At 38.4% G+C, this 27,039-nt stretch overlaps 2 protein-coding genes across 22 annotated transcripts; both read left to right on the top strand.

The window, feature by feature from the left end:
* Nucleotides 1-404: 404 nt before the first annotated feature.
* Nucleotides 405-19,902, top strand: LOC103707060. 8 transcript variants are annotated; one of them, XM_017842798.3, is made up of 8 exons: nucleotides 405-531; nucleotides 6,303-6,451; nucleotides 6,641-7,691; nucleotides 12,211-12,271; nucleotides 12,357-12,472; nucleotides 13,745-13,835; nucleotides 16,273-16,320; nucleotides 19,153-19,902. In XM_017842798.3, exons 3-8 carry the CDS (start codon nucleotides 6,682-6,684, stop codon nucleotides 19,201-19,203), a joined length of 1,377 nt encoding a protein of 458 aa, XP_017698287.2. In that variant the 5' UTR covers nucleotides 405-531; nucleotides 6,303-6,451; nucleotides 6,641-6,681; the 3' UTR covers nucleotides 19,204-19,902. The 8 variants fall into 8 exon arrangements, with proteins under 8 accessions (XP_017698287.2, XP_026660439.2, XP_017698286.2 ...); XM_026804638.2 differs by having other exon boundaries at nucleotides 6,528-7,691; XM_017842797.3 differs by having other exon boundaries at nucleotides 6,303-7,057; nucleotides 7,160-7,691.
* Nucleotides 19,903-21,022: 1,120 nt separating this feature from the next.
* Nucleotides 21,023-24,478, top strand: LOC103707059. Of its 14 annotated transcripts, none has more exons than XR_001879447.3 (3): nucleotides 21,023-21,681; nucleotides 23,745-23,887; nucleotides 24,209-24,478. XR_001879447.3 is itself a non-coding variant. In XM_008791410.4 (3 exons), exons 1-2 carry the CDS (start codon nucleotides 21,049-21,051, stop codon nucleotides 23,860-23,862), a joined length of 663 nt encoding a protein of 220 aa, XP_008789632.2. In that variant the 5' UTR covers nucleotides 21,032-21,048; the 3' UTR covers nucleotides 23,863-23,887; nucleotides 24,182-24,478. The 14 variants fall into 14 exon arrangements, 7 of the variants coding, with proteins under 7 accessions (XP_017698264.2, XP_026660435.2, XP_026660434.2 ...); XR_003385704.2 differs by having other exon boundaries at nucleotides 24,182-24,478; XR_003385706.2 differs by having other exon boundaries at nucleotides 21,024-21,681; nucleotides 23,792-23,887; nucleotides 24,182-24,478.
* Nucleotides 24,479-27,039: the final 2,561 nt, after the last annotated feature.

Raw genomic sequence — 27,039 nt, 5'->3', positions numbered from 1 at the left:
ATATTTATTGCATCAAAAAGAAAGAAGAGAAATGATTATGGATATCTCATCAACATGGTTCAAGCAAGCATGATCATCACATCAAAGATCATCTTGATCGCCATGAATTCTGCTCCAAAGTCCATACCGAGCTAAGCATGAATTGTGCATGATGAGATAGTTGCTGCAATGCTTATCCCAAACCAGTACACGTATTCTCTCGAAATCCGAAATCACCTTTTTCGCACCGTATAACGTGACTCTATCCATACATATACAGCTTTCTACGGTGCAAAACATATATATGGCCCAAACTCAAAGGACACCACGGAGTGGTGGAACACTGTAACTAAACTGTTCCTGCAGGTAACTTACAGAGAGTGTCAGTTTAAAACACCCAAACTTAGGGTGGCAAATGTGGAAAAAGGTACAGAGAATTTAAAAAGATATATCCCCAACTATAAGAGTGCATTCGGAGAGTCACTTGGGCGAGTTTTGACGAGAGTTTGGGTTCTTCGCCAATGGGCGAAGCGGGTTCCGAGCATATCTTGGGTAAATCCGACTCACTAAAATTTCATCTGTATTTTGTCCTAAGTTTTTGCTTTCAGTTGCTATTTTTTTTATTTAGTTACGTGAATCACTTGTCTGGAATATTTTGATGGTTAGGCTGCTGCTGCTGTGCTAATTTCGCCTTTTCCTCAAATCTTAATTAAGTTGTTACCAGTTGTTGTTTTTGTCTCTTTTTAATGGTTTTTTAGTCGAATTTTGGTGCTATGGATTGTATTATATGCATGTGTCTTGTTGGGTTATTTGGAATCGATGGTTTTCTTCACGTGGCTGGTTTCAATTAGGGTTTTCTTGTTTGATGGTCAAGAAACAGGTTGTTAGGAATCAAATTTCGTATTCTTCAACAAACAATATTTTCCTTGGCAAAGCAAAAATGGGGCTTAAATAAGATGAAAAAAATGAATTGCTTTATTTTAAGGTCATCCACCTTATGAAATATGACTAATAGTTTGGCATATGTAATTGTTTAAGGCGAATTCCAGACATGGGAATTTGTATTTATGCATTCATCTAGTACTTTTCTGATTTAGGTTGTCATGGAGAGGTTTGGTATTTTCCATCAGCCTCGTTCTTGTTTTGGTTTTCTCCATTGTTTATGTTCTTTTGTGATGGTTCCAGAATGCCACCATATCTTTCTTCTTCTTCTTCTTCAAAAAAAAAAAAAAGATCTTCTGAATGACAATTATCCATGCTTGTTGGGAGTGGAACATGGTATGCTAATCATTGTTTTTATATTCCTGTCTAGGAAACCTATTCGCCCAGTATTCTGTGCTTTATCATTAAGATCTAGTTGTGCAATGTTTGATTCGACAATGTTTAGTTTACCATTTATATGTGTGATTATGGCTGTATGTGTAATCACGCAGTCTTGTCCTTGCTATATATGATTGTATTTATGAATCATGAATCGTTCCTATTACATCTTCCATCCATATTAGCTCAGAATTTCTCAAATTTTTTTAATGGTTGCACTATTACATGATGCGCTAACCACAGAAGATCAGCTGCTAACATACAAAAGAGGATAGCATGATAAACTTTTTGTATTCTCTTGATGAAATGGTTGATGGTTTTCCTATCTTTAACATCGGAAAAAGAGAGGATATATGAATGCCAGAATCAACACTGGAAGTACCCAGATCACTGTTTAGATCAATGAAGGGTTCAAATCTTGAGATTGACACATAATCAAGATCTTTTGAGCCCTTATCTAGTTGTTAGGAGTGTGATTAAAGTGTATTGGAGCATTAGTAGTATAAAATGGTTTATACTTGGTCCAGCAAAGAGCTCACTTCCTTTCCAAGTCCAAAGGAGAGATTATTGCAGAAGTCTCAGTGGTGTTAGATAGTTTTTAGGAGCCTTTTTTGGATGCCCAACTCATAATAACTTTACTTTCCTTTTATTTTGTTATTATTTGGAAAGTTTTGGGTGCAATGGAGTTTTAGGTTGGTGGGTAGTCTCTTTTGGAGTCAAATTGTGTTGAAAGAGTCCCAAGATTATAATTGGTAAGATGAGAATCCCTCTTGGACTAGGAATTGTTGTTTCTTAGCTATTACGGTCATTACAGTACATTAGAGTGATGAATTTTGAAGAATTTTTGAGTTATTCTAATTGAAGAAAAAGAAAGAAAGATGAGGTTTGGCTATTCTCCCTCTTTATTTTCTCTTCACTTCTTCTTCCTGCTCATCATTCTTCTACTTTTTCTCCATTATTTCATAGGATACTAATTCTGATGATAATTGGAACAATTGTTGGTTTTAGTTTGCTTACTCATAATCTAGCAAATCATCATTAATTTAACCTATCAGTTCAGTAATCTACTTAAATCTATGCACCATTGTCTTCAATTCTTGCAGAAATTTATTGCGGTTACCGAATTTTGACTTTTGATCAACACCAAATCCAATTTGCTAGTTCTTAAGCTTCATAATTCCTTTTCAGAACCCTTCCCTCCCCTTTAATCCTAGGAGCGAGGATTCAAATCCCATTGTATGGGATGGTATCCTTAGTACTGTACCATTTTGATTGGAAAATGCGATCGAGATAGATGTGGGACACCATTCTCTCTTGACTAGGAAGTCTTGATCGTCTTGGCTATATGCCGATACTTGGGATGCACCAAGATAGTCAGAACAGCTGGGATGCTTTTTTTTTTTTTTGTTCTTGTTACTGATTGTTTCACTCCTTCTCCATCATATTGTCCCATCCCGATACTTGTACCATTGCACGACCAAGTGGAGATGTGGCTTGATATCAAGATTTAAACCCCTGCCTAGGATTAGTTCTGAAACCCTCTTTTATTTCGTATAACTTTCAAAATACATCACTTATGCCCTATCACAGAATTAGGGATAGAAGGGTCGGGCTTTGGTCAAGCCACCTATTGCTTGAGTTTGACCTGAATTGTTATTTTTCGGCTTCAAGCCAGGCTTAAGCCTTAAACTTTAACAAAAGATCAAGGTTGAACTTTGCCCAAGATCCAGCCTGAGTCAGGCTTGAAGCCTAAATAAGTCTGATTGTGATGTGAAAGAGAGGCAAAAGGGACTTTTTTTGAGAGAGAGAGGGACCTAGGGGGAGAACTTCTAGGAGCTAAAGTGGAGGCAGAGTGATGTAGGCAATGGTGCAATAGTGGAAGCATCTGGACAAGGTAGATGTGGAGGATTATCGTGGCTATGGATGACGATGGTGGCAACAATCATGGAAGAGAGGATGGCAGGCATGGGCTATGGTGCGGCAATGGACAAGCATCTAGTTGAGGGAGATGGGGAGGGATGTGTTGTGGCCATGAATGACCATGGTGGTGGAGTTGCCTTTGAAGCAAATGTTGATGTCGATGAACTTGATGTAGATGGCAGAGGGATTCTTGATGGGTGCAATAGGGCATTAGGGGAGTGGGGCAGAGGAGGATAAGTAGGATATGAGAGGAGTATAGGAGGATAGATGGGAGACGAAGAGATGAGGGATCTGCTAGGAAATGGATTGGGAAATAGGAAAATGGGTTAAGGTTTCTAGTTAAACCCAATTGATCCTATCCATTCATTAGAAATGAATTGTTTGGATTTTAAACGTTTTAATGCATTATGTAAAAATATATTATTAAGTATGATTCAGGCTGAGCTCGAGTTGGACAAGAGCTGCCCAAACTTGGTCTGAAATCCTTTAGGGCCTTTAACTTTAGTCCCAGGCCAGGCTTAGAACCTAGTTAAAATTGGCTTGGCTTGACATGCCTTGGTTTAGACTAGGCCCATTTCTTACTGTAACAGAATCTGGACGATGATCTTATAGTTTTGCTTGAACCTTCTGATTTCCCCTTCCTAAAGGCCTAACCTGCTCAAGCACCTTAACACATTGAGATTTATGTCTATACGGGTGCTTGTTAAGGATCTAAATCTATAATCAAAATTCATAGTATAAACTTTTTAGGAAGCTATGGACTGGATAAGGGCTTCAAGATTTTGGAGTATGATTAAATCAAGGTTTTAAAATCTGGTGTAGGTACCCGTGCCAGACATCGGCCGACATGCATCGTGCCATGGGCATTTTTGGTTGCGCATTGGGTTTTCATGCCATCATTATAATTTTTATTATTTGTTAACCTATTTCTAGTTAGGTGGGTCTTATATGATCCGTCAAAATATATATATATTTTTTAAGGCGGCTATCTAGCCATACATATCTATGCCTTTGCATGTTGACATACATAAAAGATGGAAGTTGATGATACTTCAAGTCAAACACTATTAAGGCACATTATCATTGATACATAATCATTTATTGTGATGTATGCTAACTACACATGCACCAAGCTCCCACAATGAATTACTAGGTAATTAGTGATTGTGTTATTTTTTATGCCATACTCTTTTTGTGTCATTGGTTTCCATGTCCTTTGATACTGGTGTCTTTTCCCCCTTTGTAAATGTGTTCTACTGATTATCATGAATTTTGTCTTCCATTTTATCTCAGTCACTGATTTCATGTTCTCTCATTATGTTCTTGTCCATTTGTCATGTGGGTTGCATCTGGCACTTGACTTGGTCGTAGGATTTTTACTTTTGACCATCAAAAATGTGTTCTGTTTGGCTTGGATGGACAAAATCCATTTCCTACCAAGCTCCCAACTTCTTTATCTCTCCCAGCTTCATTCTTTTTTTGGTTTGCCAGTTTGGCATGGGCTAATGCAGGCCGAGACAACTTTGATACTGAGTGATTCTGCTGGCTTGCAATACTGGCCAATTGCTTGGTGCTGACTGTGCGAGCATGTTCGAACTTTGGATCACAGGTTGGTACTTAAATCCTTTGTTAGATATTATCCCTAGGCCTGTTATTTAGCCGAGCCCGAGCTTGGGAGGCTCGGGCTCTGTATTGGGCTCGAGCTTGGGCTTGTTTGGCAAAGCAAAGGCTCGGACTTGAGCTCGTAAAGCTCGTTTCAATTACGAGCTCAAGCTCGAGCCTGAGCTCAACCCAAAATCCAACACCCATATCTCAACCTACCGCCGCTCCTCGAGCGGAAGGGAGATGGACGCGAAGCAAGACGCAAAGAGGAACACATACCAGATCGGCTTCAGCTCCCATACCTCCCTCTCGATCACCACCCCCATCGAAACAGAATCCCCCCTCCGATCTCCCAAACCTTGGATCGCGTCTCGACGTCCCGCTTGCGTTCTTCTCTCTCGACACCCAAAACCGAAGACGAAATAATAATTTCCGACGAATGCATGATGGGGTTCGACGGAGTCAAAAATGATGTTCAAGAAACCGGATCCAGGAACCTGAGGCGAGGGAGTAGAGGAGCAGAAATTCCTCTGGAACCGCAGGAACGGCGCCGTAGGCTCGAGATCGAAGAGCGAGGAGGCGGCGGAGCCTCTAGTGGCGCCGCTGCTCCTCGAGCGGAAGGGGCGAAGGGAGATGGCGCGAAGCACGATGCAAAGAGGAACACATACCAGATCGGCTTCGGCTCCCATACCTCCCTCTCAATCACCGCCCCTATAGAAACAAAATCCCCCCGCCGATCTCCCAAATCTTGGATCACGTCTCAACGTTCCGCTTGCATTCTTCTCTCTTGGCACCCAAAACCGAAGACGAAATAGTAATTTCTGACGAACGTGTGATGGGGTTCGACGGAGTCAAAAAGGGTCCAGGGCCTCCAGGTAGTGTTAAGTCACGAGCCCAAACGGGCTCGTGAGCTACTCAGGCTCGAGCTCGAGTTTAAACAAGCCTCATTTTGAGCTCGGGCTCGTTTGACTAACGAGCCGAGCTTGAGCCGAGCCGAGCCCGAGCCCGAGCAGCTCGGCTCGTTAACAAGCCTATTATCTCTGAGGAATATATTGATGGGTTGGATTTGAAGCCCCTCTAATTTGGTAAAGCGAGACCTAACTGAGCATCATTTGAGTCATGGGTGCCAAATGTCAATCTGAATTTTTTGTTCCTAGTTTATGACCTAAAGGAGCTGCTTTGATATGTATGTATGCACGCGTGGATATATGTAAAAGCCAATCTAACTAGTTGCAACAGTACTGGTCTATTGTGATAATTTGACTCTTTATGCTTTTACTTACAAATGATTGTTAATTTTTATTAGAAATGTTCTAGGGTCTTTTAATGTGGATAGAACATTGCTAATTTTAAGTAGTTTTTAACTTGAATATTACGATCCTTTCTCTATCTATTTCTCTATCTTTCTGTTTCTGTATGAGGGTTTAGCTGATCCACATATATATATTTGTATATTTTTTTTATTAACCAAAAACTTGCAGAGTACAGGCAAAGTGGCTTGCGGTTACACCAAAAAAATTCTAGCATTTTAGCCTAGAACGTGAAAGATTAAATTCTAATCCAGCAGGGAGTGCTGCATTTCAGATTCTCTTGATATCAAATGTTGATTCAGAGCTCTCTTCCTAATTCTGTGAGGACAATTTTTTTTCCTACTTCTGACCATGAAAAAATCAGGAGATGAACTTATTTTGTGATTGTCCACGTAGTGGTTAAGCTAGGCTGATGTCTCCAAATTATGATGAATTCCCTTGGGATAGCTGTAGAAAATCCATTTCTTCTGAGGAGGAAGAATGCAAATCATCTAATACTGATGTTGTAGATTTGTCGAGAAGCTGCTCAGATTTATCAACTGTCCACAACATGTGTCTAAGTTCTACATCTAAGAGGGATGGCTATGTGTACAAGAGAAGGAAGTTGCATAGGAACTCTATTGCTATCCTGACAGAAGAAAACAGAACCACAAAAACAAAAGAAAATGTTAGTAATCATTCTTGCATGAGTTCTGAAGATTTCCAGTTGACCTTGCATAAGGATGATCTTGGATGCACTCCGATCATCTCATTTTGTGGTTGTTCCAGAGACGTATCGCTTAATGGAGATCTATTGATTTGTGAACAGCACCATGTACAGAAGTCCATAAATGTACTTAGCTCCCAGATTGAGTCTGTTCCGAACTCTGGGACCCATGATATATGTTCTATTAGAGAATCTGAAATGCCTGCAAAAGCTTCTATTGGTAATCTTTGCAAACCTGTATTGGGGCACTACTACAGCATAAATGATAGGTCTTCATCATCAAAATCTAATACAGAACTTTGCTCGGCTTTCATGAAGACAGAAGTAGAGGATCCTGATGCTGGGGAGTGTTCGTCATCTGACATTGCCCTCGTAGAACCATGGGGAGAATTCACATCAGCAAGGGACCTCTGCATATCTCTGCTCAAAAGCCATGGACTCCTTGGAAGTGCATGGGCTGCCAGTGGATCTGCTTCTTTAGAAGTCCCGTATGATAATGATGACAAGTTTTCTCAGACTTGTAAAATATGTGGGCTTTTGGAAAACCCAAAGAAGATGCTAATTTGTGACCTTTGTGAACAAGCATATCATTTGTCTTGTTGCAACACTAGAGTAAAGAAGCTGCCAGTTGATGAATGGTATTGTCAACCTTGTTTTAGAAAGAAACCAAAGCCGCTGACAGGAAAACCATTCAATGCTGAGGGTAAAATTTCTGGGTATAGGAAACGGATGTCTTATGGAGATCTGGGTTCTATATCATTCATGTTGACAGACACTAAGCCATATACATCTGGGGTTCGTATTGGTAAAGATTTTCAAGCAGAAGTTCCAGACTGGTGTGGTCCCGTTGCCAAGTATGTTATTCCATTGCTTCTTATCTCATTCTTGCAACTCCTCTAACTTTCATGTCGTAAGCATGTAAAAATAATCAGAGCTGATCTAAAAGTGAATTAGCAAGCCATGATTCTTTATGGAGAAGCAAATTACTGCATGCTCCTATGAAACTTGTGCGATGCTTTTGCATGGCAATTGTACTATATAATGTTATGCTCTTCCATTTTCATCTCAATTCATTCTTGCAACTCCTCTAACTTTTATGGCTGTAAGCATGCGAAAAAAAAACATTTAAGACAAAATGAATTAGCAAGCCGTGCTTCATAAGAAGTAAAAAAATATTCGTTCTTATGAAACTTTTGTAATACTTTTGTTCTTGTGAAACATAGCAAAGAAATTTACCTACTTTTGAGGGAAATTTTTCCATACTCCCTTGTCTTTTCATATTGCGGTGACATGCCAGGATCTTTTTTAAATGATTACCCAAGGGAATTTGCGAGAAACCCACAGATTTCAGACCATATTTTGCAGCCCACACTTAAGGCCATCATTAGCTGAAATATGAAGAATGACTTCACATAGAAGACTGGTCTGACTTCCAGCATCAAACATCACTATAACTGAATATTGTCATTTACTCATTTATAGAACTAAGTAGTAAGTACTTCAAGTACTCGAAGTTTATTCTTAGGGAAGGCTACCATACCATAATATCCTCTCATTAATTTTTCAATTATATCGCCTCTCTATAAGGAAAAAGTAAAGTTAAATGGGAAACTAGTTTCTAAAGAAGCTGATACCTCACAATCTCACATAATATATCATATCAGCTCATGACCTATGAGATGTTAATTTTGTGGCCCATCTTGTACCAAGCATAGGGTAATGTTTCAAATCTTGTAGGATGGGGCTCTCTCATTTTTCTGCGGAATAGAATGCAGACATCCCATCCCAGGCTGACGCTTGGGATGGGGGATGTCTTGGGATGTGCTTAATGGGATTCTGAGATGATGGTGGGTCAGTGCCATCCTCACTTTAAGGAAAAAGTGAAATTAAACTGGAAACTGGTTTCTAATGAAGCTAAACCACACCAAATATATCTTATTGGCCCACTACCTATGGCTCATTATTAAACTTGCGGTCCATCTTATACATAGGACAATGGTTCGAGTCCCATAAGATGGTGCTATCCTGTTTTTCCCATGGAACAGGATGAGCGGCCATCCTACCTCATGCCGACAGTTGGGACGATGATGTCCCAGGATGCGCCAAATAGGACATTGAGATGATGGTGGGTCAGGCCCATCTCAACACTTGGGACAACGCCTTGCCCCGACATCTTGCGAGACATCCCACCAAGACTGGTATTCTTGGCATAGGTATAGTTGAAAGTCCTTATACTAAATGGTTAATCTCACACCGATTCTCCACTTTAGATGTCTTATCCTACGTGCTTGGAGGTTGCTGCATGCTAAGCATCTTTGGCTTTCTCGGATGTTACACATCAAATCGCTGAATTGTAGGGAACAACTTTGTGTAATTTGTCACTGAATTGAAAATTGCAATTAACTATGTGTATGGTGAAACTAAAATAAGCTGAATTCTTTGATAAATTAGATATGAAGAAAATAATTTGTATGTTGATTATTTTTCGTATATATGATTCATGTTTGATATGATCCGGGAGAAGAAAGATTTTCTTCAACCCGCTCAACTTAGATCTCTCTCAAAAAAAAAGAAGAAGATGGAAGGAATAAAAAAAGTAGGGCTTAAGTTTTCTTTTCTTTCATTGATCATCCACACATCCAAAATGGAGGTACATAGCCCTTATTTATAGTACTAGTGAGGTCTCCTCTTTCACAATTTGGGTTGGATTCCTCTCTTGATTTGAATAGGACTAGGTATCTTACAATAAATATAACTAATAGAAATATTCTAGAAAAGACTAAAATTTAGAAATATTCTAGAAAAAATTTTTTTTTTAAGGAGGTAGACTTCGACTTCTACATTAACTCTGCCTTCTACATCAACTCTTCCTTCTGTCGTTTTGTCTGATTTTTTTGGATACAGAGCTATGCCCAGTCAAAGTCTTACCCGAAAAGAAAATTTTTGGTTTGACCAGCCTGTTTTGGGGCCTAAATGGTAGAATTTTGTCCTACTTCAACCTTCTAATTGTAGATCTCAAAAAGTTATCCAATTCAAAAAAAAATCATTTCAATCAGGTATTGTATGACCAAGTTATAGCCTCTGAAAGTTTGGTCTGCTACTTAGCTTTCGGCTGCGGCGGATCTTGCTGCTGAACCCTGTCCAGCCCTGCTTGTAGTGGCTAAAGTATTCCACATCGAATTTAGTAATCCTCTTGAATACTTGTAGCGGCCAAAGTGTTCCACATCAAGTTTGGTGATCCCTTTGGATATCCGTAGTGTCCAAAATGGTCCATATCGAGTATGATGATCCTCCTGAATATCCATAGTGGCCAAAGTGATCCACATCGAGTTTGGTAATTCTTCAAAATTTTCGTAATAGACAGTATTCCACGTTGAGTTTGGTGATCTTCTTGGATATCCATAGTGGCTAAAGTGATCAACATCGAGTTTGGTCATCCTCCTGCATACTCGTAGTGATCAAAATGATCCACATCGAGTCCGGCGATCCTTCTGGATCAGAGCTCTCCTTATATAGGAAAATTAGCTTCAGCTAAATCAGAACTAAAGATGGAAAAATGCTTGTTTTCTATCTCGCGGCTGAACCACATAGTTTTGCTCGAAGATAGAGTTGTTGATGCTCGTGTTGAAGGTGTGGCCAATTGAGACATGATCTCGGTGACTTGGGTATTTTCTTTAGTTGTGTGAGACGTTTCATCATCTTGTTATCCATCGAGGTAGAACTAACAACCTTACTCATCTTTATCCTTCAATGTACTTCAAGCATGGATAGCCCTTGTTCCGATTGTTTGTATCGCTCACGTATCCGGACCATGCACTAAGGCTCCTATAAATGTAGAGGATCGAAGCTCTAATACCAAGCTAATCCGATCGAAAAGAAGGAAGACATTTTTCAACCCACTCAACTTAGATCTTTCAAAACAAAAATAGAAAAAGATGGAAGGAATCATGAAAGTAGGGCTTAAGTCCTCTTTTCTTTCATTAATCATCCACATGTCTTAAACTGAGGTATATAGCTCTTATTTGTAGCATGATATGCCGTACCGAACTGAACGTACCATGCCGTACCGTGCCGTACCGTACCGTACCGGTTCGGTACCGGTACCGATAGTATACCGACTCTCGATATGCTAAAACACTCTGTATCGTACCGTACCGACACTATGCTAATGTGGACCGGTACGGGGTTCCGTATCGATATGGCGAATCTTGATTTATACTACTATTGAGGTCTCCCCTTTTACAATTTGGGTTAGATTTCTCTTCTGGTTCGAATAGGACTAGGTATTCTAAAATAAGTATGACTAATAGAAATATTCTAGAAAAGACTAAAATTTAAAAATATTCTAAAAAAAACTAAAATTCTTAAGGAGATATATCTCGACTTCTACATCAATTCTGCCTCCTGTTGCTCCGTCTGATTCTTCTCGGATAGAGAGCTATGTCCGGTCAAAGTCTTACTAAAAGAAAAAAAAATAGGTTTAACCAGCCTATTTTGGGGCCTAGATAATAGAATTTTGTCCCAATTCAATCTTCTAGTTGTAGATCTCAAAAAGTTATCCAATTTCAATTAAAAAAAATAATGTCAATGGGGCATTGTATAGCCAAGTTATAGCCTCCGAAAATTTGGCCTGCGACTTGGCTTCTCGATGTGATGGATCTCGTTCTTGAACCTTATTCAACCCTACTCGTAGTGGCCAGTGTTCCACATCTAGTCTAATGATCCTCATGAATATTCGTAATGGCCAAAATATTCCACATCGAGTTTGGTAATTTCTTTGGATACTTGTAATGAGCAAAGTGGTCTATATCAAGTCTAGCGATCCTTCTGGATATCCGTAGTGGCCAGAGTGGTCCACATCGAGTCTGGTGATCCTTCTGAATACTCGTAATGACCAAAATATTCCACATCGAGTTTGGTGATCCTCTTGAATACTCGTAGTCATCAAAGTGATCCCCATCGAGTTTGGTGGTCCTCCTGAATACTCATAGTGGGCAAAATGATCCACATCGACTCCAGTGATCCTCCTGGATCAATGTTAGAATTACAGATTAATCACTGTGATACAACTTCATGTGTATTTTATGTTCTTAGAAGTTCATTTCTCACCACTCTTTGTTGATGCTTTTCAAAGCAATTGCAAGCATGGCATGTACTGAATCATTCTTAACTTAGTTCTTTCTACTATAGCTTATCAAGTCATTGCAATGTTATGCTTTGTAGAAAGAACTCCATCTTCCATGTATTTGTGTTATGTGTCATAGTAGAACTCCGCATCCCTCAAGATCTTTAATGTTCTCGAAGTTTATAGTTAACTCTGTGGTTCACATTGTTTTATGATGCTTTTTTTGATCATTTTTCTTTTATATGCAGTGATCATGATTATTTTGATGCACCCTCTGAAATAGATCCTGGTGAATTTTCTAATCCAAATGTAAGAGTCCAGGCTTTAATGCTGATGATTTTTATTATGGTTTTTTATAATGTATATTTATTAAGAACGTTCCGTCCATACTTAGGAGTGGAATGGTAACAAGACATACAAAAGAAGTAGCATTGGTAATTGGATTCAATGTCGGGGGGTGGTTGATACTGGTGGAACCAAGGAGGAGATTATTTGTGGAAAGTGGCGCAGGTAAACTTCTTTGCATGAATTAAGGGAGTCCTTTGATTCTTTCTTTTCTTCAATAAGTATTTAGATGTTTTAATAGATAATTGGGTGAATCTGCATAGATAATGGTGTGCATTTTTTGTTGTGCTAGCATCTAGATGTAATATGATGATTGTAGTAGCACTGAATTAACTATTAAAGAATTTCTATCATGAAATCTCGAAGACCTTATAGAACAAATTTAGTAAATACTGTCTTCTCTAAATAACTAGAAAAGTTGATCCTAGGTAAGGATTTAAATATTGGTGCATATCTATCCATATTGGCCATGCTGTACCACATCAATAAGTTATTGGTATTAATACGCCGCTTGGTACCAGTTCACACCAATGTCATGGTATGTCACATCATTTTTTCGTTGTGTCAGCACCAAGATGCTTACAACGGCAGTATGATATGCACCATTTCCAGTAAGGTATCTTATGGTCATTGATTGGTACTTCAACCCTCGATCCTAGGATTCATAAGTTCCTCTATCGTCATACTTAAGTATATTAATGCAGTATTTACTTGTTAACAAGTATTTTGTGAGCAACCAAACTGGTCCATTATTGGGTATATTGACTCGTATAGGCAGGGAACCAATACTTGGTATCCACCTGTACTGTCAGCACCAAGAATAGTATCGTACCTACACTATACTAGTTCGGTATCTGTATGGGTACCGAAACCAAACTGAAAACCTTGGTCGTCTTGTATATACTAATGTAATTCCTGCAATGTAATTATCTTATAAATAATAGGAAGTTGTGAACTGGACAATGATTTACATTGATTAATAGTAGCACAAAAGTCACAATTAATCCAGAAATTCCAAAGAGTTTTAGCATGAACTCCTATCTTCATACAAAATATATTAAGTAATAGGTCTTTAAATCATCAGATATGTAGTCTTAGGATTCACTATTCCCCTGTATCTTGCCTAAGTGTATCGGTATGATCATGTGCACTTGTTCAAGTTTGGATTGATGACTAATGATCCAGGTGAGGAGGGTGCTTGCACGAGTTTTAGAGCAACATGATGGAAGTTGAAATATTAAAGAACATATTTAAAATATATATTCTGTAATTTTTTGTTGTTTCGTTCCTTATTTGTACACCTGACTGCAATCTCCCTTCTATTCCAGCTTCAAGTAGCTCAGCCTGTGATTATTTTGTGCTTATATATAATCATATTCAAATATCGCTAGTTAATCCCTATGTGATATGCTTTTCCTTTGCTTGATTCAATCCCAGAGCACCTCTTTATGTAGTTCAAACTGATGATTGGGATTGTTCATGTTCTGTTCTTTGGGATCCAGTCCATGCTGATTGTGCTGTTCCTCAGGTAAGCTGCTTGCTTCATTCTTGCACTTCAGTTTCACTTAATTAGTTATTCCAGATGTGATCGCGATTGTTAGTTAGACTTACAACTGCTATGGTTATGGCTGCTTATAATGCTTTTTTAAAGAAAGTTATTACACCATGATTGACCAATTTGATGGATTTCTTACAATTGGTACATCATCATAATATTTCATTTTGAAGAGTAGGTTTTTTTGGCAGGGGCATTCTGATATTTATTTGCATATCTGACACTTTGCTTTCTACAACATACTCATACTCCTAAAAAAAATTGTCTATCGCATGAAGTTTCACATGCCGACTTGAACCATCTTGTTACAGCCCGTAAGCCTTGCTGGAGACACACTACTAAACATTTATGGTTCGCACTATTTCCATCCAATCTTTCTTGGCAAATTTATTTGCATGTGTAGTCCATTATTATATTGAATCGAGGACATCTAGATTCAATTATGTATGGTTACTGTTAAGTTGTTCACCAAGAATATTATAAAATAGTTTAGAATTTAGGTGCACAGCAATACAGTAGCTGCTTTAGGTAATAATATTTTTCTATTAATGAATATGAAAGACGGTTAGGGAGCTGCTGAAGTTAGTCATATTTATAAGCATAAAATGAGGCTTGGGAAAAAATCTGCTAGTTGGTAAAATTTGGGAGATGTTCAGGAATGGTACTAAATTATATGGTAGCATCTAGTAGATAGAATTCCACTAATAAGAGAATTTCAGACTAAAACGTGAAAAATTCACAATGATTAATTAGACTTTTGTAAAATTTTCTTTTGTTTTTCATATCTTGTGATTAGATTAAGAAACAATATTGTGGCAAGGAACATATCAAGTATCAGACCAAGTGGTAAATTGTGATAGATTTAACTCACCCTGGACTTAGCCTAAGTCAATCAAAACTAAGTCCCACTAGGTACGACATCAACCACTATAGTCACTCATGATTCCATTAGGCCCTCTTTGGGTTCAAAGTTGGAGATAGCAATGCACTTTTAGTTTGGATCTTTTAGATCTCGACACAATTCAAGCAACTTATACCCTTACTGCCTCTTATCCAGCATTGTTGACCTAAGTTTTGCCTGAACATCCAGTTCTGTTCTCCTCATGAAGAGAAAGGATAATATTGGGACGAGAAAGGTGCAAAACAATGCTGGCAGTGAATGCGTGTGAAACACATTGTTTTCAAGACTTGAGAATCTCTCTCTCTCTCTCTCTCTCTCTCTCTCTACATACATATGTACATGCATAAATGCTTACATATATAGAGACATAGCTGACACTCTAACAGGCTTTTGAATAAGATTTTGCTGCATGTTATATCGTCAGTTTTAAATAGTTCTTAGTCTCTGCCAGGGTTATTTTATCAATGCGGATGTTTAGATTGAACAACTGATTGATAAATTCAGGGGCTGCCATTTGGTAAATATATTGCAGATCCATCTCTGAAGTTTGAAAACTATGTTTGTCGTCGAGAATATTTCTGTGGTCAAGTTGTTTTTCAATGGAAGTCATTTGATGTAATATAAATGTCAGATGCAAAACCAAAGAGCACAAAGTTTTGTATACTTTAGAGACTCAGAATATCATGTAAGTTTTGAGCTCTTAGTATGAAGTAGATGCTGAAGGTTTGAAGACCTTGCATGTGCATGGTGTGTGTTTTATATGGTAGCTGCAATGGTGAATTGTTGGAAGCATCATACTCTGTTCCTTCACTCTTTAGGGGAAGTTTCTTTATTCCTAGTCTAGTTTTAGGACAAAATATGGATTTTTGAATGTTTAACATGGTTGCTGTTTATTAGCATTCTACTAAAACTGACATTAGGGCTTCTTGACAGACTAGCACTTGTTAGAAAATTAGTAAGTTTTCTGGTGTTCTAGAATACATGGAATATGGATGGAGCGTTATCATCGGTGCCCATTCCAACCAGTTTATGTAAAATGCTGTTTAAGTTGGGTGGATTTAGAATTGCAAGGCAAAATGATCAATGCACTTGCTATAGTGGGGTCAACAACCATCTCCAGGCCTTTCAAGTTTTTACCTGTTCAGTAACTCTGGCCACCTTGTTAGGTCAAATCTTATACTCTTGTTTCATAATACCCATGCTCATTAGCCTAAGAGAAAGCCAGCCCAAAGTAAGATGTGTAAGTGGTTCAAAGGGATATAGCTCATCTTTAAAATATAAGAAAACTGCCAAACTGACACCTTCAGTTCTATAGGCCTGTTTTAGTTCTATTGCCTACTTCAACTGTTTTCTCTTTAATATGAGACCTACTTTTTCTTTATATATCTCAGTCTTAGTGATATGATGTTAATGTTTAAGTTTTGATCTTTTTAAAGATTATTTGATTGTATTTTGGTGGGTACATTGTTCTTTAAATCATTGTCTGCAATGGTTCTGTGTAAAATGTAGGAGCTGGAAACTGATGAAATTCTGAAGCATCTCAAATATATGAAAATGGTATGTTTGAAGAGCCCCTTATGAAGTGAATTTGTTGTAAAATGCATTCTTCTTATACATTTCAATCTGTAGATGAGACATGACTTGTTCACTTGGTATGAATCATTTTTGCTCTGGAGATTTTTTGCTCATGTATAACTTATTGAAATATACGCAATAGAAAATTTTACATGTTTATGGGGAATTTCAAGGTTAGTTGCTTGTTCAAGTTATAACCTATATATTAGAATTAGGTTATTATGGGAGCTGTTGGGACTCCTTGTACCAATATACTACTTTCTATTATATAATATTCTGTAAATTAATAATCTTTGCTATTTATAAACTATTTTCCTGTTTGTGTGTGTGTAAGAGTAATATATGCATATATAATGCATTAGACTATATATCAAAGATCAAAGCATCAGATATCTTGCAGCTGTGATATAGTCTTGGTTTAGCTGATTTATTTATTTTCAATCTATTTTCCTTTTTTTAAGTATCAGGGTAATGGGTTAGATATTTTATGATTTACCGCAATTTTCATACTCAACTCCAGGGGTTCTAGAGTTAATTTTCTTGTAGGTTCTGGAATCATGTTATTCATATTGTGGGAAAGATCAATATCTGCAAGTTCTATTTTAGGTCTAGCTTAGGTTTGGTAAAGTTTGCATTGTTAGGATTGCATTTTGCATTAATTTTGATTCCTCTCTGTAGAGTTTCTTTGTGGATACTATTTTGCTGTTTTAACGAAGTTCCAAAGCATCTTCTTTGCTTCTTCTCTTATTCTTTTTTTTGGGAGAATGTCTAGAGGTGCTATTAGTCATCTCTTGCAAAAGAGGATAAAGAAGAGGGTCTATTAGTTTTCTAAATGATTTAATAGAACGTTTTTGTTTTCTTTATCCTCTTCATCTTTTTCTCTTCTCTATTTTGTCTCTTCTTCTTATCGAGACCTGATATAAATCTTTAAAGCAGATTTTCAGCATAGGTCTGATTTTCAGTAGATACTGCTGACTGAAATAAATTTCAGATCTTAATGGTTCATCTTCTAGAGTGAATCCACACCAACCTGTCAGGGATCAGCACGACATGCATTCTATGTCTTGCTGACAATAGGCACACAGAAATGATGCACAGATTTTGTTGAAGGGTTTGCAACTGATACATTTAGCTCGTTTGTTTCAACTTTTATTCAATATAGACCTTTTTTTATCTTTTTGGGGCATTACACAGTAATTTTGGTTGCTTTATACTAGTGCATGGGCAAGTTCTAAATAAATAAACGTAACTATGCAGTAGAAACTAGAAAACTTTGATTACAATCATCTTAAATATTTATGATAATTGCAGTTTAACATGTCTATTTCACATCTTCAAGCAACTTGTCATACAAAATACATTACACAACTATATTGAACATTAACAAAAGAAACAAGCTAAAAGTTCATCATAGAAATTGCAGTGGGACATGAAATTATATTACGCATCAATGACATATTCAAAGTATTATACTGATGCTGCTAGTACATTGGATGCCATGATCTTTAATCTCTGGTATGATATAAAATCTTGATGTTCTATCACTATCACTTAATATGTAGATTAGATTTTCAAATCCTTCAAAAGTAAAAATGGAAAATTCAACGAGAACATATTTCAGACCATCTATAGGGATGCTATTAACATGTGCAAGCACATGTTTAAAATGCAGAAGGACACAAACTTAAAGCACTATGTATTGACTTGATGGCCTTTTTTCTCATGTGTCCCAAGGTTATGACAGCAGCCAGTGACTTGTTAGGGGTCCATACCTTGATTTTTTTTTTTTCAGTACTTGGTCAAAACACATGAATACGAGGATATGCATTGATATGGGCTGGCATACATGAATCATATAAATTGGTTAAGGTACAGAACAAATAGGCAATTGAATTCTTACTATTATAAATAAATGCATATATTTATGTCTACTATATCATAATCCCTGCATATGTTGTAATAGTTTTGTTCTACATTTTCTGTATTAATTTATAATGCTGGAACGGGATATAGTTTAAATGCAACATGAGTTTTTTTTATTTAATGCTGGAATGGGATATATTTATAATGTTGTTTTTTTTTTCTTGGAACTAAACCCAAATTTCTCAATCCATGTTCATTCTTTTTTGTCTCATTCATGCTCTTTAAATGGAGAACCATCGGGTTAATGGGTCGATTCAGGTTAAGGCTTGACATGACCCAGTCAAATGTGGCCATAGACTCAATCCATTAACAAGTTGGGTCATGTTTGGCCTTACTTTGAAGTGCATCCATACTTTTAGTAATGTCTCGTCTGCTGGTCCCTAGTTCAGTTCAAGGGGAGGGTCAAGGCATATGACTCATGGATGAACTATCTATAAAAACTTTTAAGTTTGACTCAGGTTCAAGGGGATTTAACCCCCACCCGAGCGAACTAGTTTCTGATGCCATTGTCTGCATTATATGCCGAATTCAAAATAGTTGATTGTTATGCCATACAATCAAAGTCTCACATATAATGCAGACAGCAAAGTCTCACATGGAATTGAAACTTGAGCTATAAACCCAGCACTATTTGCTCATACCTAGATGAGGTGGGTAGACAGCATTCATGTGCCCAGACTGGCTTGCCTATACAGCACTATGGTCCTAATCCATGCCTGCTCAGATGAAAAGCTATTGTTCTCTTAATATGCTAAGATGGATCTAATATTTTGTTTATTTCTAATAACTGATGACCTCAAACTAACAATTTTTTCTTTGTACCATGATTATTATTATAAATATGCAAAGGTGCTATTCTTTAATTCTTATATACAATGAAATGCCATGCAGCTGAGGCCTTGTCCGGCTGAAAAAAACGGAAACCACGTCAAGCCCAAGTAACTGCCCTGAATTCTAGATTGAGGATGGCCAGCGGATCTAAGCAAGTTTTCAGGCATCTTACCGTATCAAACGTCTTGTATGTTGCATCTGAGATATGTTGATAATTGGAGGGTTTTGCACATCCTTCAAGTCATCTCTTGTACATTTCGACGGAGTAATTCAGAATGTGGTTAATACTGGCATTAAGATACTAAAATATCTTATTTTGATTATCAAGTAACCTGGCATGGACCACATTTTTCCATGCCATGGTGTTAGATATGAAGCAATGGAAATATGAGATATACTTTTGAGAGCAAGTCATTATGGCTTTGTTTCTTGAGGCATTTTATTTTCTCGAACCCTATACCATAATTGGATTGGTCTGCAATGCAGTCTTCTGCAGTTTGAGATTTAAAGATATATCACATATGGAAGTTGGCACCTTTTGATGGCAGCAATTTCATCGGCATGGCATGGTCTTTCCAAGAACCCAATGTTGTTGTCATTTCCAGGTTGCATGATTTAAACTGCGCCATACAGGTTGATTCCATGTATAACAAATGCCTTGGCAGCATTATGGGTGTAATTCACTAAAGAATTGGCTTGAAATTGATCTTCAAACGGCAGTAGACCGATCAGTTATGATGTAGATGTTGTGTTGCGCTCAAAGACTGAAGAGATGTAGTTGTGTGCTTCTAAATAAATCATTTTCTGTAAGATAATTCAATAAAAGTTAGCATGTCATGAGTACGAAAAACTTACTTTTAGCAGAGAAGGATGCTCAACATGAAAGAGATTTTACTCTCCATAGGTGTTAAAAAAGATGCAGTTGTCTCGCTCATCTCACTCTAGTTCTCTCTATTGATTTGCAGCCCATCGAGTTGTTTTTTTAGCAGAGAATGCATGAACAGGAATACTGACTCTGTTATGGTGTTAGAAATTAATCAACCGAATAGCACGGATTCATATTTTATCAGCAGATGAGAAAAGATGGTGTCTTTGCGGCAAGTTGTTAAATCGTGTTTTTTTTTTTTGGTGCGGAATTTATATTTTTGTCAAAATTGGAAAAATAAATTAAGTTATTTTCTTTTAGAGGATATTTAAAACTTGTTTACAGTTAATATTATCATGAGAATTCGCATTAATCAGCTACTTTTCTCATTATTTCCACTCCAAGCACATATGGAAGAAGCTATTATTCCCTGCGGTGAGGCGCAAAGAAGAGTATGGGCACCACTGAGGTGGTAGCCCAGTGGGAGCGTGGCCTTACTTCCAATCAAGTGGTTCCGAATTCGAAACGCGCGGACGTCGATTAAATTGTGGAGGCCGGATGCTTTTTGCTCGGACATAGGGTCTGGAAGGACGTATCGCTCTGCTGGTAGCCTCGGTGGTGCCAGGTGTAACGTACTCACACGTGGTATTCATGCCGAAGCCCAAGGGGTAACCGAGCCGGGCCCACAGGTGGGGAAGGTATGAGTAAAATCGGCCGAAGTGTCCAACATACGGTCATTTCTGCCCGTATCGAACATTCTCCTAGTGGGGTGGGGGCCTAGTGGAGGCTGCTACGCGGGGTAGGCTTGTCCCTTCCTCCCCTCTTCCCCTTTTTTTAAAGCAAAAAAAAAAAAAAAAAAAAGTATGGGCAGCAACCATGATGCCAAAACAAAACTCCATGCCATAAGCCAAATGCAATGATCCAACGGTCATCATGAACGTAGCCACCGCCTGAGACGCAAAGATTATGATGACCCGCGGAGCAGCGAAACGTCGCATCGCGAGCTTAATCCTTCGGAACACTGCAACGAGGTCGAGAATTTTGAACACACTCGATTTTGTTACAAGAACCGGCCTTAAACCAAGTGCGGGATGCCAAGTGACGCCGATGATCGAAGAGGCCCCAACCCTGCCATCTTTACACGCTTCCCCTTTCGAACCGACCGCATACTCCCGTGCCCGAGTTCGGATCCTCTACGGTGCGTCGCCAGGAAGAACTGTGCTTGCTCGATGTCTCCGCTCTCCCTGTCTCTCTCCTGCCTCGCGATGGCTCGAATCCTCTCCCAAACCCTTATCCGGCAGTCCCAAACACTAATCCACGATCCGGCCGGAGCGCGCCTTCTCGTGCCGCCGGCGGTCCACCTCGAGGGCCGCCGCGGCCGGGCGAGCCGGCCGGAGAAAGCCCAGCTCGTGGAGGTGGACCTGGAGACGGAGGCAGCCGGGCCGGACGCGGAGTTACTTGGGATGCGCCGCCTCGAGGACGCCATCCATGGGATTGTTGTTCGCAGATCCGCCCCCGACTGGCTCCCCTTCATCCCGGGTTCCTCCTACTGGGTGCCGCCGCGGAAGCGGCCCTACGGCGTCGTGGAGCTTATCGGCAGGCTTGCGAACCCCATGACGGAGGAGGAGACCCTCTCCCTCGCGAGCGTCCGTGGTTGGCCCTCGTCCACCTATTTCGTGGAAGGTGAAGTTCCAACATCTCAGATCCCTTTGTTATATGGTTTGGTAGGTTTTTCGATTTCTCCGCTGATGATTTCACCATAAAAGATGAAATTTTTAGCTAATTCTTTCGCTAATCAATTCGAAAGTTTGAATTTGCTTTAGTTTTCTTGGTGAATTTGTCCTCCATTTTGTGGACGGCGTGGGATTATCCTGCGATTCTATTTTACAATTTGGCTGACTCGGTTGGGCTATTAATCGACGTGTAATGGCTTTGCGTTGTTTCCCCGGAGCCCCGACCATATCGAGCTATAGAAACATGATAGAAACATGGCTCGTTGAACAGCACTATTTAGTGCATGTTATCAAAGTGGCACGTGTAGGATACAGATTATGGTATGCTATCTAACTGTGATGCCACTAACTTTTTTCATATATGTAACTAGTTTGGGAAATACGTGTTTGGGATTTTGATTGCTATTTTCTTGAGTTCTGTAGCTTGGTTTTCTGTAAATTTTCTATGCTCCCCAAAATTCCTGCTAAAATGTAGAAGGGATTGTTATGTGCCTCTTGGGCGTTAGTCTCTTGTGTTGAGGCGATATGGTAAGCTGATCTGTATTTCACAAATCTCAGTGACTGTTAGGAATAATTTGCCGGAGGATATATTTTTTTTTTCAATCTCCATCCATATTCATAACTTGCACATGCCATGAATCTTAAGACGTCTTTCACAAAGGTGGCCATGGATAATGATCTTATGTATCTGGATCACTTGGATTGCTCCAGTGGAAATAGGACTATGTTTAATTCCATGACATTTGACTGTGCAGTCTGTATTTCTGTATTCTGTAAAGATGTATGACCTTATGGAGAGAACTTTTTTTTTTGGTGGTTCCCATCCCTGAATTATTGGGGATATGACTACTAGATACTATTTTGATTGGTTCTCCACCTTTGACCTATGGCAACTTGCAATAAATTCTCTTCCTTATTTTCTCTTCTCTAACCTGGATGTGACAATGACCACAAACATTTTCCTAGTAAGTTGAAGTTTATAAATTATGGACTTGTGATACCTGGACTATCCTTGTTTCTATCTCTTCAAATCACTGGGTATCAACTGGCCTGTTGTACTGTGACAAGAGACTGGCCAAAAACTGCACAGTTGCTTGGCAAGTGGGCATTATCAAATTCTTTATAATTTTTTGTTTATTATCCTCATTCCATTGTCAGTAATTATTATGATGGTGTTCTTCATGAAAATAAAGTTGATTGCCAGGGAGTCTATCATCAATATTAATTTTAAAAGTTTGGTGAAAGGTTCCAATAGTGTGAAGAGAAATATTGCAATTACAAGATTCTTTGGTTGTAGTTAGAAGGGAAACGGGTAACTAAAACTAGTTGACATGTTCTATGTAAAGAAATTGTGATGCAACATTGGTGCATGAAGCATATTTGATAGTTAGAAATTGAGATTGTTTGTGGAGGTTGAATAATTTGAATCATCAGAACGATGATTCATTGGTTGTTCTTATGAAGACCTATGCAGGCATGTGTTTAATCCCACATCGGCTATGCACTGTGTAGATCCTGAATATTTATACAGAGTCAAAAAACTTAAATAATGCCTTCTGGCTAGTCTAGTGGGTGAGATTTTGGATTGTTACAAATGGTATCAAAGCGCACCTAGCCCATAGGCATATGAACTAGGGGACATTGCTACACATGTCCATTTGGACTAACCATGGGTTGATCAAGATGTTTGTAATTGGATTTGAATGGATTTGAACCTTTAGCCTAGCGAGTACATCAAAATTTAAACCGGAGGAGGATGTGAGGACCTGTGTAGGTGGGTCTGTTTAGTCCGACACTGGCCATGCAATGTGTAGATCCTACGCACTTTTATAGGGCCGAGGAACTCAAATAATACCTTCTGGCTATTCTTTTTGGGTGAGATCCTGAGTTGTTGCAGTTTTTAAACCATGCACAAAGCATGTTTCAGTCTTGTTTTCTGTTCTGCTATGTTACATAATCGCTGTAGCTTTTATCTTGATTCCATTTTGTTGCATTTGTGAAAATTGAAGAACAAATCAGGAGGTGAGATGTGCATCCTATCTATTGACTAGCAGTTATTGTTTTGTTGTAGGTACTTGACTCATTGCTTTATGGATTATAGGTGTATCTCCACATCCTGTGAAGAATAGCCCAGAGAAGGCTGCTGCACAGTCTGATGATGAAGAAAGCTGACTGGTATCTGATTGACAGAAGCAGGGTGAGCAATCATCTTGTTTATATAATTCCATGGATCTGATGGGAAAATAACTTCCTCGATTTCTCCATTGTTGTATTTATGGTATTAGAGTGGTGTATTAACTCTGGAAGTATCAATGACAGTTGGTTAGGTATTCACAAATTAGTTGTTTCATTGTGTATTGCTGTCTATGTCGCTGGTTTTCAATCAACATAAAGTGATATAATTTTATGCTTCTGTTCAAGTTGAAATTGGGGCATATCAGAATTTGATATCTGGCATCGGCCCTCTTACTTTTAGTTACTTGTTTACCAGGTTGAACCATCTATCTCTAACGTGCAGGCTATGCAAGAATGTGGGTATTGGATGGTGCCAAACCATCCAGAACCTCAATGCAAGTTGTACATGTAGGCAGGGGAAGCTGGCGCTGCATGGAATGCCCATGAATTCCACAACTCCCCTTCACTTCATTGCTTCATAAAGATCAATGATGTAATTTAACTATTTTAATGTTCTCCGAGTGTAATGTAATAAATTATCAGATTTTTCTGTATTTGTCTTTGTGATATAAATTGTGGTTTGCATGTGAGAAGCATGCAGGTGTTGGATTCATTAGGTGATAAGGGAAGTATGCTGTTGGGAATGATAAGAATTAGGAAGCAACCATGACTGCAATTTAGTAGGATGACCTGTGCTGTTGATTCTGTGTCAGTGATTTAGACTCCTAAAACATGATCTGGTTCTGAGTTTAATGAAGGTGAGAATTAGACCAGGTTTAATGTTAAGAGGAGTAAGAAATAGATGTTTGCTGTTATTGTTGGTGGAGGGGGGGGGGGGGGGGGGGGGGGGAGGGAGGGAGGGGGAGAGAGAGAGAGAGAGAGAGAGAGAGTTTGAAACGGTCAAAATTTCAGACCGTAGGAATGTACGATACTTGAACTGATGTTATATTTCTTCAGTATAAGTTGAGTTGCTTGCTCTCATCGGATAAGTTTTATTGCGATCAAAATTCTAAACTATTTTGATGCGGTCGCTGTGACTATTTTAATACAGGTTCCGTGTAAGTAGTTTGGTTTGCTGGGTCCTGCAAACCGGCTACCCTATGTACAAGGTTTGTGCTGATCAAGCAATGTGATATCTTTTTCCTCTCCAGTTTCTCAAAAGGATTGGATCCATCTTATGGAATTGTTGTATTTTAGGGAATTGCCAACCAACAGTGAAGACTATGGATGGGGGTCGAATCCTTAGAGATGGATGCAGGTAGAATAATGATATCCAGAGATGTATCTGTGGAGAGTGAAGAACAATTTGGTTGGCAGCTTAGCGGGGTAGTTTAGTATTCTTGAAAAATCTAACTTTTCATTTCTTTGCATTAACATAAAACTGATAGTTTAAGAAGTCAATTGCTAGATATCTAGAATTTTTTTTTTTTTTTTTTATAAAGATGTCTTTTTGTCCTTTTTCATGAATTTCTTTACAGTTGAGCGAAGATCGTGTGTGAATGTATCATCGAAGCTGTCATTAAAGATGTTTCAGTTTTCTCATATGTATGGCTTGCATGTTGAAGCAAAAGGTGGAAGAATTGGTACAGCATATGTCAATATGTTTATGGTGGTTAGTCATGGCAATCTTTGATTGTTTTAACTTCTAGCAGGTATCACAGAAAATGCTCCATGGATTGGAACCATGTTAATATGTTGAATATAACTTCAAATAGAGTGTCATGGCTTGAGGTGGTCTGTGCATGCTTGCAGGTGGACGATCTCTGAAAGATTATTTTGTTGCAAAATTGGCGTCGGACCTGTGAGGGTTATTTGTGGGGTGGGCATTGCTTTTTGCTGTATAACTCACCAACCTACAAGATTTTGTTGTTCTTACATTAAGGAGATGCATTGCAACCTATGACATATTAAATCGGCTGATACTTGCTGCCTTTTAGTTATTAAAAAATTGTTTGCACATAAAATTTCAAATTGGCTGATAATTGTATAACTTATTGGTTATAGGCCTCTTCTAGACCCCTCATCAAAAAAAAAAGGAAAAAAAATCTAATACAATAAATCAATCTGATCGGTATAGAACTAATCAATTTCGAGTTCTAGAATTAAATTGTATGTATTTATTGGATTGGCTTTCGATATACCATCAAACTAACGTACTAGTAACGCTATGTATGTATGTATGTATGACAAGAGTTAGTTTGCCTCCTTTTAGTTTCAAGAGAAACTAAAGCTGCAAATGGGTCGAGGTTGACCCATGATCCGACCTGACCTATTTAGATTCGACATGACCCGTTTTGAAGCACTCATGGGGCCGAGTCGGATCTTAAAATTGGACTCATTTCATTTTTCAGGTCGGATTTGAGTTTACTGAATTTAGATCCAACTTGATCCATTTGAAATTTGGATAATTTTGGATTTTTAATCCTAGCAACCCGATCCGATCCGATCCGAATATGTAAAATTATTTGAACCCGCGGAGATGCAAACAAGTTCTGAAGTAATAGATGAGTTGACCCGAACCGACTTCGATTTTTTGGGTTGGGTCCAAAAAAAATAGAACTCGAACAAGAAACATGGTTGAGTTGGGGTCATTCACTGGACTCGTCTGACCCATTTGCACCCCTAAGAGAAACCATGTGTAATGAATCTGTATATTGAGAGTAATAGATATTATCAAAAATTTCATCTAAATAACTCTACATGAAATTATGAAAACTTATTGTTCTTGTATGTTTTCAAAATGTCTAATTATAATTCCGTTTAAAACAATAGGCAATAGCAAGGAAGCTAAAATGTCAAAGCAAAAAAATTAAATTATTCTATTTGAAAATATCTCATTTGTTTGTGGTTTTTATTTAATTTTAGAAGGCCTTAAATATATCAGAAGTCAACTAAATAGCAGATATTTGTCAAAAAAAAATAAATAAATCGCTGACATTTAGTAGCAAATATGAAAATTATAATTTACAATTACATGGAGACCGTAGACGGCATTTTCAAACAGATGCAGCCAAACTACTGGACTCTATTTTTTTGAATTTGTTAAACGAATTTATTTGAATTTAACCTGTGGACTCCGTTTAGAGGGCGAGAAAATAGAGTCGTGGGCGTGGCCGCGAACCGGCTCCGGCCGAGACCTGAGACCCGGCGCTGCCGTTACCGAGTCGTGTGCCC

The sequence above is a fragment of the Phoenix dactylifera genome, chromosome 7, assembly GCF_009389715.1.
Source record: "Phoenix dactylifera cultivar Barhee BC4 chromosome 7, palm_55x_up_171113_PBpolish2nd_filt_p, whole genome shotgun sequence".
Lineage (NCBI taxonomy): Eukaryota > Viridiplantae > Streptophyta > Magnoliopsida > Arecales > Arecaceae > Phoenix > Phoenix dactylifera.
This window is presented reverse-complemented; position numbering and strand designations above follow the sequence as displayed.